Here is a 15,764-nt window from a genome sequence, read left to right on the forward strand (position 1 = left end):
TCATTCTATCAAATAGCGGCCGGGTCACAATGTGAATTCCAAATCATGTCCTGTGGCGGAGGATAAAAGAAAATCTCAAAGGACCAACATACTCATAATGGATTGCAAATGATCCTCAGCATAAAGATATACCATTGTCATATGATATTTCCCTCTCAATACCTTGACTTGTAGAAGAAAGAGAGGTTATGCCTAATTCCTCAGTGTCCATAGAGGCCTGGCCAAACCAGAGGAGACTGAGCAGATGGAAACACTAAATCAGCCGGGAGAGATTAACCGTCCATATGTCACAATGCGGAGCTGGTGATGGGACAAACGCTCCATCTCGTTCACTTATCCCAAGCAGCAGATCCATAATCTCATTGAAAACTTCCCAGAGACACGAGATGGCAACCCCGCTGCCGGTGCGTCGCCTCGTTTCAGGGGAGATACCAGGACCGGACAGTCTCCAGGAATTATACATGAAGTATAGAAAGTGAAGTGCTGTCCATACGCTGCACATTACATCCTATACGTGAGCGATTATCATGGCAGTAAACACACACTTTGTGTTTGAAAGCTGCGAGGGGCTTTGTTCACAGTAGCACGCTCTATCCATGAGTTTTTGAGTAGTTAATGTCGTGTTAGGGCAGCATGGTGACGCCGTGGTTAGCGCGGTTTCTTTGTAGCTCTAAAGTTCTGGTTTTTTAGACCTGACATCTGCATGGAGTTTGTATGTTTCATAGGAAGGTGGATCCATCTGGGTGGAGCGTTGCAGAATATGCGGGTGCTATGTTAATGACGGGCAATAAATGTTATGTTCGGTATATTCAGACTATCAATGTCCTATGTAGATCTGGTTTTCTCAAGTTGTGGCACATTTGTAACCATACTGGGATGACCAGTTGGTAGATCCTCTAGGTTTCTAGTGATTGGCATAGGATGCACTGAGGGACAGTGCGAGTTCAACTGTACCGTTGGTTTTCCAACAACCCAATTTATGGAGGTATTATGGACTCGCAGGTTGTGGCCCATGGAACAACCTCCCCAGGGAGCAGGTGGCAGTCATCGGAGATGCAGCAGCGGGCCAGCATTGTCGTGGGTCATAGAACAGGATATGAAATATGAGACGAGTTACTGAACCGACCAGACTTATTCGCTACACAGATGGTTAACATTGGTATAAAGGCAGCAAAAATGGCAACTGAATACAAAAACTGTGAAAAAGGGCAACACACAAGGTCTTGGGTAATGCTGGCCCTCAAGGTACAATCACCTTTTGGTAGCCTCATTCATTTTACTCCTCAGGGGTCAAGATAAAATCTTTTGTATTGTCCAAAATCATTTAACCATCGTTCACGTTCAGCTGTTTGTCTTGATACTTTTTCTTGTTTTTGGGCTTGAGAAAATGCAAATCAAAGAAGAGCGACTTTATAGACCGATAATTAGAACGACTTATCAAATATCAATACTGGAGCTTTCCTAACTCTTTCTGTAAGAAATTATTTGGTAATTTTATTCTCAGATCACATTCACTTACCCCTCTTCCCATAAGTCCATTGTTGAATGGCAGCCCAATAAAACTGAATGCAGCTTCTTGGATAAAGTATGGATTGAGGATTCGGATCTCATTTGGCTCTCGTGGTACCCGAGTGGCAACTGACTTCCAGAACCCATCCGAAGCGCTCTGAAAATGAGAACAGAAAGAATGTATCAAGAAAAACAAATTGTACCCCATGTCCTAAGCCCCAAAAATACAGCTGGAACAAAGACGTTCTATAGACATCCGATGCTTCATAGCCCTCAAACATCTACTTGGTTTATACATCACAGTATATATTCAACCCAGGACATTCTCCGCCAGCTGCCCAGTCTCGAGCTGAAGACCATACTCCCGTATAATGCAGAGGTGGAAATATACTGCTCTTCTGTTAGGCTGGGTTCACACGTGGCGGAATTTCACTTAAATTCCGCTGCGGACACTCCGCAGCGTTAATCCGCAGCGGAGCCGTTTGTCCATTGACTTTCACTTTAATTTAGCAGTGTTCGTTTAGACGATGCGTAAAATTCCGCTGCGGAGCATAGGCTGCGGAGCGGAATTTGGTGTCCGCAGCATGCTCTGTCTGTTGCGGAGCAGTGGCGGACTCATGGCGGAATTTCTCCATTGACTTCAATGGAGAGTCAAAATTCCGCAATGAAGTCCGCAGATCTTATGTGTGCTGCGGAGCGTATTGGTTTTACTACCATGACATTTCTTCATTCTGGCTGGACCTATGTATTTCTAGGTCTACAGCCAGACTGAGGAAGTCAATGGGGCTCCCGTAATGACGGGAGCGTTGCTAGGAGACGTCTGTAAATAGTCACTGTCCAGGGTGCTGAAAGAGTTAAGCGATCGGCAGTAACTGTTTCTGCACCCGGGACAGTGACTACCGATCACAATATAGAGCAACCTGTCAAAAAAATAGAAGTTCATACTTACCGAGAACTCCCTGCTTCTGTCTCCAGTCCGGCCTCCCAGGATGACGTTTCAGTCTAAGTGACGGCTGCAGCCAATCACAGGCCAAGCACAGGCTGCAGCGGTCACATGGACTGGCGCGTCATCCAGGGAGGTCGGGCTGGATGCCGAAAGAGGGACGCGTCACCAAGACAACGGGCGGTAAGTATGAAATTCGTTTACTTTCACTAGGGAAAGTGCTGTCCCTTCTCTCTATCCTGCACTGATAGAGAGAAGGGAAGCACTTTTCCCGCAGTCCGCAGCAGCTAGTCCGCATCAATTTACTGCACATTTTGTGCAGATCCGCAGCCGTAATCCGCAACGCAGATTCTGTGCGGCATTGATGCGGACAGTTGCGGAGGAAATCCGCCATGTGTGGTCATGCCCTTACTGAGATTGTCACGTTGGATTTGCATAAGAGCATACAAATCCAGCGTTGTCACCTCTGCCTGTTACTATGCAAACCTGGGACACATTTGGGCAATGAGTATTAAGCTCCATGCTTGCAGAGGGTATTTAATGTAGAATATTTGTATATTATATAGTATATTCCTAGTCCTTCTCAATTAATTAGAATATCATCAAAAGGTTATTTTATTTCAGTAATTCATTTCAAAAAGTGAAACTCATATATTATATAGAATCATTACACACAGAGAGATCTATTTCCAGCATTTTTTTCTTTTAATGTTGATGATTATGGCTAAGGCTTCATTCACATCTGCGCTAGTCCGCCGTTCCGTCGGACCTTTCCATCAGAACGGAGCCCTGACACAAAAATGGAAACCATAGGTTTCCGTTTCCATCACCATTGATTTCAATGGTGACCGATTCAGTGCCAATGGTATTTGTTTGTCTCCATTGTGCAAGGGTTCCGTCGTTTTGACGGAATCAATAGCGTAGTACGGTTTTGATTCCGTCAAAACGATGGAACCCTTGCACAATGGAGACAAACAGAAACCATTGGCACCTGATTCGTCACCATTGAAATCAATGGTGACGGAAACCTATGGTTTCCGTTTCTGTCGGTCAGGGCTCGCTTCCGTCGGAAAGGTGCCCTAGCGCAGATGTGAACGAAGCCTAACAATTAATGAAAACCCAAAATTTAGTTTCTCAGAAAATTAGAACATTGGGTAAAAGTTGAAGATTGTAGACTCCTGGTGTGACACTCTAATCAGCTAATTAACACAAAACACCTGCAAAGGTTTCCTAAGCCTTTAAATGGTCCAACAGTCGGGTCCAGTGGCTACACTATCATGGGGAAGATGCGGACCTGACAGTTGTCCAGAAGAGTCATTGACACCTCCACAAGGAAGGTAAGCCACAAAAGGACATCACTAAAGAAGCTGCTGTTCACACAGCGCTGTATCCAAGCATATTAATGGAAAGTTCAGAGGAAGGATAAAGTGTGGTAAAAAAAGGTGCACAAGCAACAGGGGTATCCGCAGCCTGGAAAGGATTGTCAAGAAAAGGCCATTCAAAAATCTGGGGAAAATTCACAAGGAGTGGACAACGGCTGCAGTCAGGGCTTCAAGAGCCACCAGACACAGACGTATCCAGGACACGGGTTGCAACTTGAGACAACGTCAGACGCGTCTTACCAGGGCTAAAGAGAAAATGGACGGGTCTGTTGCTCCGTGGTCCTGTTTTCAGATGAAAGTCAATTTTGCATTTAATTTGGAAATCTCGGTCCCAGGGTCTGAAGGAAGAGTGGAGAGGCGTCAATCCAAGTGTCCTGCGGTCCAGTGTGAAGTTTCCGCAATCAGTGATGGTTTGGGGGCCGTGTCATCTGCTGGTGTTGGTCCGCTGTGTTATATCAAGTCCAGAGTCAGCGCAGCATCTTGCAGGACATCTCCCAGCACCTCATGCTTCCCTCTGCTGACACGCTTTATGGAGACGCTGATTTCATTTTCCAGCAGGACTTGGCACCTGCCCACACTGCCAAAAGTACCAATACCTGGTGTAATAACCACAGTATCACTGCGCTTGATTTGCCAGCAAACTCACCTGACCTAAACCCCACAGAGAATCTATGGGGTATTGTCAAGAGGAAGATGAGAGACCAGACCCAACAATGCAGACGAGATGAAGGCCGCTATCAAAGCAACCTGGGCTTCCCTAACACCTCAAGAGTGCCACAGGCTGATCACCCCCATGCCACGCGGCATTGATAACACCTCAGCAGTGCCACAGGCTGATCACCTCCATGCCACGCCGCATTGATAACACTTCAGCAGTGCCACAGGCTGATCACCTCCATGCCACGCTGCATTGATAATCCCTCAGCAGTGCCACAGACTGATCGCCTCCATGCCACGCCACATTGATGCAGTAATTCATGCAGAGTCGGTGCCCCGGCCAAGTATTGAGGGCAGATACTGGACATACTTTTCAGTAGGACAACAATTCGGTATTAAAAATCATTTTTGAAATTGTACTTATATAATATTCCCATTTTCTGAGACACTAAATTTTGGGTTTTCATTAACTGTTCCCATAATCATCAACATTAACAGAAAACAATGCTGGAGCCTGGGAGAGAGAATTACATACTACATTTACTGACGCACAGTGGAAGCGGTGTTTCTCCCTCTCACAAAAAGCTTCTATAGCCATTAGGGCCCAAGAAACTAGTTATAAAATTGTCTCTAGATGGTATCGGGTCCCGGCTGCGCTTCATAAATGGTATCCGTCTGTGCCTGACAATTGTTGGCGTTGTGGTGCTGTAGGAGGTTCTATGTCTCATGTTTGGTGGAGTTGCCCCTTGTTGAGGAGTTTTTGGGATGCGGTACTTAAATTGATATTGGAGGTTACTGGAGTCTCTGTCCCCAACTCTCCGGAGGCAGCTCTTTTATTCATGTTCCCGATGCCAATACACGTTTATAAAAGCTCCCTAACTAGACATCTACTTCAGGCGGCAAAGTCAGTGATCCCGCGCAGGTGGAAAACGGCCATACCCCCAACATTAGATGAGTGGTTTCGGGAAGTTGCCTTGATACAGCGAATGGAACACTTGGTGGCTCACTCCCCGGCAGCTGTGGTAAAATACACGTCTACATGGTCTCCTTGGATAGTGTTTCTTTCTTCGCCTTCCTACCTCACGGCTGTAACCTGAGTCGGCCTATGCCCCTATGAAATACACTACGGCTCTTGCTCGCTGCTGATTTTTTACTCATGATACGCCGGAACTGGAGTCCAGGATCCCTCCTGTCCTCTCCCCTCCCTCCTATCCTTCCCTCTCTTGGGGCCTTTTTCTATATTTTCTTTCCCCCTGACTAGGGTTATGTGCCTCTCCTTCTCTGTTTGAGTTAAGTGATCTCGCTGTACCTCCTGATGTTATGCCTCTAGGATTATTCATGCTACTGTTGTACACTGACAATTCTTTTTTCATGTCAAGAAGTGATGCACATTATTGATTTTCCTTTTTTCTTGTGTGTTTTTGCTTTGGTCCACTGACCTCGTTTGTTCTTTTAGTTACGGGTGGAGGCCTTCCCTCCACTATGTTTTGTAATTTTGTGTTCTGAAACTCAATAAAAAAAATTTGAATAAGAAAAAAAAACAAAAAAAAAAACAATGCTGGAAATAGATCCCTCTGTGTGTGATGAATCTATAGAATATGACAGACACTTTTTGAATTGAATTACTGAAATAAATTAACTTTTAACTAATTCATTGAGAAGGACTAGTATATTATAATATGTTAGTATATCTAGGAAAGATTAGAGGAGAAAGTGTATTAATATGTATAGGTATAAACACGACCCTGGACTCATGCATAACAACTGGAATGAGAACCTCCATTCTTTATACTGCAGGCTGCATTCAGAGAACTGAATGAAAATTCAACAACAAATAAAGATTAAATAATGAAATTAACATTTGTCAGGACACTTGTGACAAATTATATGGTCTATGGAGTTGTGTGCTGTGATGTAAATTTGAGGTTTGCATTAGTGCTGAACTTCAGAGACTAGAAGTAATACCGGCCGACTGTCATACACTGTGTCATCTACAGTTGTGTCAAAGTTTGAGTCAGGATTCTGCTGTCACGTAAGCCCACACTCCAGATTCAAAGAGTCTGTAATTACTGATTCACACCGAGGAGTCTCTGAATCACTTGCACTGACATGTCTCTCTGACGCGTTTCTTCCTTCCGTGATTCTGTCCCTCAAATCTCTGGGGCTTCTGGATCCATCAGCCTCATGTGCACTGCAGACAGATCGTCATCTTACATCTTCTTAACTGAACCTTGTAACTATCATTCAAGCTTTTCTTATTCTTCATTACTTTATTTGCAATGTCACTCCAAGAAACTCAACCGGTCAAAACAAACCGTGGATGTCACCTTCCATCTTTACTCCTTGCCTTACTGTTACAGGGATGTCAACCAACTTATGAGGGAGGATTAACCAAGATGGATCGTAGGAGACGACAGGTTTATGAAGTGTTACTTATAACACAATAAATAGTTTCGTTGTGCTGCAGCCTTCTGTAGACCACCAAAACCCGATTGGCACTTCCACGAGATTTTCCAATCCTGACATCGCAAAACACAATTGAATGGAATGGCCGCGATGGCAGAGATTTCCCGTAAGAATCAGGGGTCAATGTAAAATGCTGCGGCCCCTCTGTTTTGTAGATTTCTGGTGGTCCAAGCTTTCATATTCTACCATCTGTTCATATCCATGTATGTTCACTTTTGCAACCAATTATTATTCCTCCAATGCAGCTAAAATAAAAAATAAAATAAAATAAAAAATTAAGCAACTTAGTCTATTGCTTTATGTTCACAGCACTATGTGTTTCCATGGTTACAGACTACAAACAAAAGCTGTGTAGTCTGATCCTGCAGTCCTGTGTTAGGGTTTATTTCCATGGCAGTTCTATCGCATACATTTCTGTCTCATTCATCTAAATGGGGAATACATAAATTCATGCGAAAACAACCCCATTCACATGTATGGAATATATTTTAACAAATCTGCCTTCTGAATATACCCTTGCTCCACCCCCTTTACCACCATCTTCTCGTGTTATTAAGAAAAGAAGGCGGAGGGAGTGCAGGAACACATGACTATAGGATGGGACTACAGAGGGACGGTTTGTAGTCTGTAACCATGGAGACACAAAGATCTGCATAGCAGCTGCAGATACAAAACAGATTTTTACTTTAGACTATTTGCAAAGATGCTTTTGCAACTTTAGATACATTGGAGGAATAAAACAATGGTTTTAAAAGTGGACATTCCCTTTAACGTGTCTCTGACGCGCATTAGCACTTGAGTAAACTCATAGCAGCAGTCCATCATTTCACTGGCTGGAGTCTTATTTGTTCACACTTCATCCAGTTCAGTGCACGAGTATTTGCTAGTTCTCTTCTGGCTGATTGCTGGGTCGGTGGCTCATAAGTTCCTACATCTTCTAATAATGCTGAAATCCAATTCCTCCCCAGTCAGGTGTTAAAAGAAATTCAGTGCAAATAGATGAAATGCTGGTACGTGTTTGCCAGAAGAATGAGGTGTGAATGCGTCGAGTGCATTGTAAATATCAGCAGAGTCCAGTCCATCCGGCCATGTGGCCTGCCACGTAATAAAAGGTTTGTGTCTACGGGGGTCAGTCACATCTGCACTTGCACAGCCATTGTTATCCTGGTACAAAGCGCTGGGAAAGCAGTAAAGTCATTTCTGGGAACCGCGTCGTGAGGAAAGCCAAACGCTCTGGATGCATGACCCTCGTCCATGAGAACGTCTTTTGGCGGTTTTACGGTTGGATCATTTTCATCCTTTATATAGAAATAGTCGGACAGTGGCAGCGCAAATCAATCTCATTTACAGGAGCTGTTGGTTTGAAATGAACACCTTCCTTTTAAAACCTTGCTTGGAGTTTCCCTTTAAGGCTGCGTGGAGACTCAATGGCGCGCACAAATCGCATATCCCACAATGTCAGAACTTGCAATGGTCTCTGGGAACAATGGAAGGTGCATCCAGTTTTTACTGGGGATATGTGCAGGAATGTTGGCAGAGATTTCCTAGCTGGTCCGGCTTATCTATGGGTTCTCTATGTGGACTTCATCACTGTGTAAAGCAGCCACAGTCAGTAATGCATTCTGTTATTTACCTAGAACCTGTCCTCTTTCTGTTCTTTTGAACGTATTGCAAAAAACGTCATAATTAACATTATTTAGAAATATCAAAGAAACCTTTGTTGCAGGAAGAGCAGAGGAAAAAAAACTCCTTAATGGGGCGCTCTCCTGCTGATATGGATACGTAGTCAGTTTACGATGTAACCTGTCATTTAAACCAAGATTAGGTTTGCCTTGCTGTAAATATCACAGAGACGCTACAGAAGTGTCAGGATTCTGAATACACATCACGTCCTGGCTGGAGGTGATGTCTATTCGTTGTCAGGACACGGCAGTAACGTTATAGTGTGTTTATTTGGCTGCACGTAGTGATGTAATAAGAACGCTATCTGCTGTGTATAATTAATTCGGGAGAAGTGTATGACGCTGATTGGTCACTGATTGATCACTGATTGGTCAGCGTCATACACTTCTCTCCACAACGCCCACTTGGTCATATAGTAAAACACGCCCAGTTGTCAATTAAGAAACTCATTAGCATAAAGCTAAAATAGGTCATAACTCCGTCAAAAATTATCGGTTTTCTGAATAAAAAACGCTGCTGTAATCTACATTACAGCGCCGATCACATCATGTACAAGACAGGCCACTTAAAATGTGTGACAGAGACTCTTTAAGGCCCAAACTAGGCTGCGTCTTAAGGGGTTAAATAACAAAACCGTGCAATCATATCAGCAAATATTGCAGGTGAAACTTGCATGTATTTTGGGCGCAGTAATTGTACAGTTCTGAGCTGCACAACTAACGCCAGGTCTAAACTCTGTGAACAAGACCTGACTAATTAATAAGGAGATACAAATTATAAAACGTCTGTATAGAAGATGGGGGGGGGGGCAGATTTTCCTTTATAAGAACTCCCATTTCATAACTTTTATTATTTGTAGAATGTCAGCGTGTTGACACGTGAACTAACGGGTCATTCAACAAAACGTTCCTGTGATGACGTCACTTACAGTAATTGCTGGGAATCGCGGCCTCACTGTAAGTTCTTACTTTCTCATATTGCAGCGATGTTGCAACATTTTTGGCTTTGGATCTAAAACTCTTGTTTTCTCTGGGTAAGATTCTCTTTTTCCTGTCTCTAGCCTGTCCCAAATTCTGTGCCACAAAGTGCAGACACCGCCCCAAGGTAATGCAATTATAATTGTGAGAAATTCTGATTTATATAGTGTTCTAGGTTTGCGTGGACCGTCTGATGAGATAAGATGTTGATTGGTTTTATTTATGATTCAAATCAATATTCCGACCATTGTTCTTTGATAAAGGTCAATAACGGGGGGTGGGTATGGGGGGGGGGGCAATTTACACTGCACTGAAAGAGCAAACACAATCCGAAATGGCGGCAGGCAACCAAAATTCACAAGTATAAACAGCAGGAAGTACTGACAGTATGTGAGGAATGAGGAGATACCTCAGATGACCCCAAAGACTCTGGAAAGTGAGAAGATGAAGTGATTAAGATGATCGGTTCTGTATATCAAGCACAGACGGAAGCAGCAACAATGTGGAATTTACAAGAGATGATAACAGCAAATGAAAGGCAGATGAGTAGCCAGTAATATTAATATTATAACTACACTATAGATTGTTAGTAGAGCCGCTGCCTGTCTGCACTAGTCTCTCCCACCCATGAAATGCGTAATGTAGTTGGTAATGAGCGCTGGTGAAATGAAAGAATACATAGATAAAAAATTTAAGATATCTCAAATCAGGCAGTGGAAGGTTTTTTGGCTTGGGGATCTACTGTATACTTTACATTACATTACTTATCCTGTACGGATCCTGAGTTACATCCTGTATTATACTCCAGAGCTGCACTCACTATTCTGCTGGTGGAGTCACTGTGCACATACATTACATTACTTATCCTGTACTGATCCTGAGTTACATCCTGTATTATACTCCAGAGCTGCACTCACTATTCTGCTGGAGTTACATCCTGTACTATACTCCAGAGCTGCACTCACTATTCTGCTGGTGGAGTCACTGTGTACATACATTACATTACTTATCCTGTACTGATCCTGAGTTACACCCTGTATTATACTCCAGAGCTGCACTCACTATTCTGCTGGTGGAGTCACTATGTACATACATTACATTACTTATCCTGTACTGATCCTGAGTTATATCCTGTATTATACTCCAGAGCAGCACTCACTATTCTGCTGGTGGAGTCACTGTGTACATACATTACATTACTTATCCTGTACTGATCCTGAGTTATATCCTGTATTATACTCCAGAGCTGCACTCACTATTCTGCTGGTGGAGTCACTGTGTACATACATTACATTACTTATCCTGTACTGATCCTGAGTTACATCCTGTATTATACTCCAGAGCAGCACTCACTATTCTGCTGGTGGAGTCACTGTGTACATACATTACATTACTTATCCTGTACTGATCCTGAGTTACATCCTGTATTATGCTCCAGAGCTGCACTCACTATTCTGCTGGTGGAGTCACTGTGTACATACATTACATTACTTATCCTGTACTGATCCGGAGTTACATCCTGTATTATACTCCAGTGCTGTACTCACTATTCTGCTGGTGTAGTCACTGTGTACATACATTACATTACTTATCCTGTACGGATCCTGAGTTACATCCTGTATTATACTCCAGAGCTGCACTCACTATTCTGCTGGTGGAGTCACTGTGTACATACATTATATTACTTATCCTGTACTGATCCTGAGTTACATCCTGTATTATACTCCAGAGCTGCACTCACTATTCTGCTGGTGTAGTCACTGTGTACATACATTACATTACTTATCCTCTTCTGATCCTGAGTTATATCCTGTATTATACTCCAAAGCTGCACTCACTATTCTGCTGGTGGAGTCGCTGTGTACATACATTACATTACTTCTCCTGTACTGATCCTGAGTTACATCCTGTATTATACTCCAGAGCTGCACTCACTATTCTGCTGGTGGAGTCACTGTGCACATACATTACATTACTTATCCTGTACTGATCCTGAGTTACATCCTGTATTATACTCCAGAGCTGCACTCACTATTCTGCTGGCGGAGTCACTGTGTACATACATTACATTACTTATCCTGTACTGATCCTGAGTTATATCCTGTATTATACTCCAGAGCTGCACTCACTATTCTGCTGGTGGGGTCACGGTGTACATACATTACATTACTTATCCTGTACTGATCCTGAGTTACATCCTGTATTATACTCCAGAGTTGCTCATTTAAAAATTCTAGAGGCTTCAGAGATGATATCCCCCAGCATCCCCTGCTTGTTTAGCATCTGCACAGAACTTCCTCTAATGATCTGCATTCTAATGTTTATACCAGTCGTCATCTGATGTAGTAAAATCTACCTATCCCCTTTATTATAGGAGCTCAGCAAAGCTGTTCGGGAATGTTCTGCTGCACGGTGATTGCTGCTATTTGTGCACCTTTTTCGCTCTGTTCTATCAATCGTAACTACTGATACAAGTTGGATGCGGGCTCGATATTTCATAATAAAAATACCTTAAACAATCCTCATTATTGTGGTGCGGTCGTCATGTTCAGAGTTTTCTGCACCGCTCAGGATCCTGCTTATACCATCATGTAGCCTCAACCGCTCCTCAGATAATGGGGCTCACTCATCTAAGCTTTGCCCTCACACGACTGGATATGATCAATCCAACGTCTCCTGAAACTTCATTGATTGATAAAATGTTAGTTTTAATGTGAAGGACTTCGATGCCTGCTGACCGGGAATGCCATTTCCAGACTGTTCTACTACTGTAAAGTGCAGCTTTGAATCTGTGTGGGGGGGGGGGGGGTGCTGCACCCCGACTTTTTCTGAGAACAAGCAGCTGTTTCCTAGTTCTCCGAGCATCTGCATTCTGGTGGCTGCAAGTCCTTGTTTGGATACACAAAATTCATCTGTACTCACTGATCTTTTCTATCTTTAGCACTTATTTACTTTCTCTAATTATTTTCTTTTTATTTGGTGAAGTCTCCTGTACTTAGAATGACCCCCCCCCCCAGCCCCCCACTACGATGCTGTGTACGTGCTTTCTCATGCAGCCCAGTATTTTCACAGCTCAAAATAGTGATGAATGAGAATGATTGCTGTCATTTCCCTGTAGTCAGGGAGCACCCGTCATACATCAACCAGGAGGCTACTCTGACGGCATCGCGCACCATCCTTATCTCAGCCATCGTGGCTTGATGGCTCTTTCCTAAAATTTCACCAATTCCCATGTCTATCCATCCTGAAGTAGGAACAGAGGTCGCGAACCTCAGCCTCTGTTCACTTTAGGAGATTAAAAAACAGGAGAAAAGCTTAATAAATTGCCCATTTGTGTCCACATACAACGGCAGTCTGAAAACTCAGCCAAGAAATACAAAAAAAAACCTTGTCTGAAACTCTCCAGAGGCCTCAGTGACATGTCTCTAGTGTAATATGACTGACAAGGGTGAGGTGGCAACGCCGAGACATCCAACTCCCCTCTTACATGTTGTAAAAAGTTTCCATTTGTTGAGTAAGAAGCAAAAGTTATTTCAAAGTAATTACTTCCAAAGAACATCATCTTCTCAGTGGAATACCGGGAGAAAAGAATCAATGTTGTATTCAGCAGGTTTGGTTATTTTAGCGACGAGCGTCCCATGAACTCTGCAATGACTAGACCTTGTTTTATTTCAGAAAGTTCAGGTCAGTGATCGGCAAGAAAAGTTGAGTGTCGTGGGTTTGCAACAACTGGAGGGACAGATTGTTATTGGTCTAGTTCCAGCGTGCAGAATGTGTGGCCCTTTTTGTCTTTCTCTGCATCTCCTCCACGGGAAGGGCCATCACAATCCCTATGTCTCCAGACATGAACCCAGCGACCGGGTCTCGATCTAGAAGTCTCTAGTATAAAGATATATAAAGTCTATAGATGTCATATAAGGAAGTTTCCGTCTTGATGCTCCCAATCTGGAGGACTCAGACCATTAGAATGGGCGCAATGTAAATACGATCGCTCCTCTGCAGGAGAAATGTGTAGCTAATTAGCAGCAGTTTTGCATTTAGAAAGGTGGTGGAAATCTTCAATAGAACTGAATGTAATTTACCTGAACACTAAATGGCAACTACATTTATAATAGACATTTTATCAACATGGAGTAGAGGGTGACAATGTAGCCCCCAGGATAAAAAATAAATAGGTTTTGCACCCAAGGTCAACAGTAAACACAAAAAGAGGGAACTTGCGCCCCCCTTCATGATGTAGTGGTCGGATACAGCACAGGCACGTCTGTCAGGGGCAGTCAGTGCTTATTATCTGATGAGAGGCGAAGACCAAGTCTACCCAAAAATACAGATAGAAGTCTGATCGACACAGAGCCGGAGTATTAGGGCCGTCCACCTACAAGGGAAGCTCCACTTCAGACCACAAACTTCTAATATATAAGATTTCCTTCTTATCATCTATATCACAGTCCTAGGTGGGCACAGATCTAGACTTCCTTATCACCCATCATCCGCTGCAAGTCTATTTGTCTCATCACCCATCATCCGCTGCAAATCTATTTGAAAGATTGGGCTTCCCTCTCCCTATTGATTTAATTGTGTCCATATTTTTGCGTTTTGTCCCCCCACTGTGAACACTTTGTGGGTTCATTTAGGTAACCGAATACAACTGAAAAGTGTAGGCATCACCCGTAGTCGCCAATCAGGCCTGAAATTGAAAAATAACAATCTGATTGGTCCGTACGGTTAAAACCTCCACTTATCATTTACTCCAGTCTTGTATCGCATTAGACTCCGGGGATTTTGGGCACCTACCACTTTCTCCTTGTAAACAATGTATTTCAGCCATTTGAAATCCTGCCACTTGAATCCAGCCAAGACGAAAAGGGAATCTTTTTCATACTGTTCCAGTTTCTGAATGGCTCCCTCCGGATATGTAATTCTCAGTGTTGTTTTACTCCCCACGTCTTTCTCAAATCCTTTTACTGGCGCAGAATTTAACCTGAAAGACAGGGAAATCCATGTGTCGTGACCGACGTTACATTTCTATCCAAATTTACATGAACGTGAAAAGAACTTACCGAACCACAACCTCGTACTCGTCAATTTTAGATCCCAGTGATTTGTTGGCGAGCACCCCCCCATTCCCCACAATGATGCATCGCCGACAGTGCAGGCTAAGGAAACAATGGAAATAAGAGTTATTGAGAAATTCAAATCTGTTACTCTAGTAATAAAAGGGAAAAGAGAAAAAGTTACAAGAAATGAACATTATTTGCAGATCACTCAGAAATTGTAACTCCAAGTAAAATCGCTAAGAACTAATTAATAACCAAAAAAATTGAAAGACCTTAACTCCTTAATGACCGCCCACTGTCTTTTGGCGCCACTGTAGAAGAGGCTGATGAGCGCTCCTGTGACGAACAGCTCCTGAACTTAGAGCAGCCTGCTGAACACAGCTGGGGTCGGAAAACATTCGGTCCCTAGCTGTTTAATCCTTTGATCGCCGCGGTCCGTGACCGCAGCAAGATCAAAGGGAACTCCCCGATCAAACACCGGGGAATCCCTCTGCAGTCAGCCCTGGGGACCTACAAAGGACCCCAGGGCTGTCTGTTCAGTAAGCCTGCTGCTCGGGCACACTATGTGATGTCATAGTGACACAGTGTAATGTATTAGGATACAGGAGTATGCTAATACATTACAAGTAAAAAATAAAGTTATAAATAAAGTTATGTACGATGCTAGGAGTCTCTGCCTCTCCGTGGAACTACTGTGAAAACATGATTACAGTACGGGACAGTTGTCCGGCAGCGAGGCAGGGACTCCTAGCGTCGTACATAACTATGATGCTAGGAGCCCGGCTCCCTGCACTGTGTTCGGTCCGGGACTTGCGGCCGAAATACGTTCCGTCCTTTACGGACCGAACATGCTCGTGTGAATCCAGCCTGACAGACCTAAGCTGTGTGGGCAGAACTAAGTCAGCACAGGTTTTATGCTTCTGAATGTGAAAAATAATTCACTGACCGCAAGTAAAGAGTTTAGAAATGGCGAGGACTTCTGCGTCTGTCGATTTTTGATTGTGTATGGGCATAAATGTTTGTAATGCCACCAGACAAAAATTCAATGCAACCTATATAAGAGAAATATGTTGAACTGGTTAACTGACCT

At 43.4% G+C, this 15,764-nt stretch overlaps 1 protein-coding gene across 7 annotated transcripts in view; it reads right to left on the reverse strand.

Moving 5' to 3' along the window:
• Positions 1-15,764, reverse strand: part of ST3GAL3 (ST3 beta-galactoside alpha-2,3-sialyltransferase 3) — a 310,879-nt gene that overhangs the window by 2,353 nt on the left and 292,762 nt on the right. For all 7 annotated transcript variants that reach the window (XM_075832627.1, XM_075832630.1, XM_075832625.1 and 4 more), the window contains 3 exons: positions 14,678-14,773; positions 14,412-14,598; positions 1,520-1,666 (listed from right to left, as the gene is read on the reverse strand). In XM_075832627.1, coding sequence (XP_075688742.1) covers positions 1,520-1,666; positions 14,412-14,598; positions 14,678-14,773 — 430 coding nt within the window. The remainder of the gene's footprint in view (positions 1-1,519; positions 1,667-14,411; positions 14,599-14,677; positions 14,774-15,764) is intronic.

Source organism: Rhinoderma darwinii, chromosome 7, assembly GCF_050947455.1.
Source record: "Rhinoderma darwinii isolate aRhiDar2 chromosome 7, aRhiDar2.hap1, whole genome shotgun sequence".
Lineage (NCBI taxonomy): Eukaryota > Metazoa > Chordata > Amphibia > Anura > Rhinodermatidae > Rhinoderma > Rhinoderma darwinii.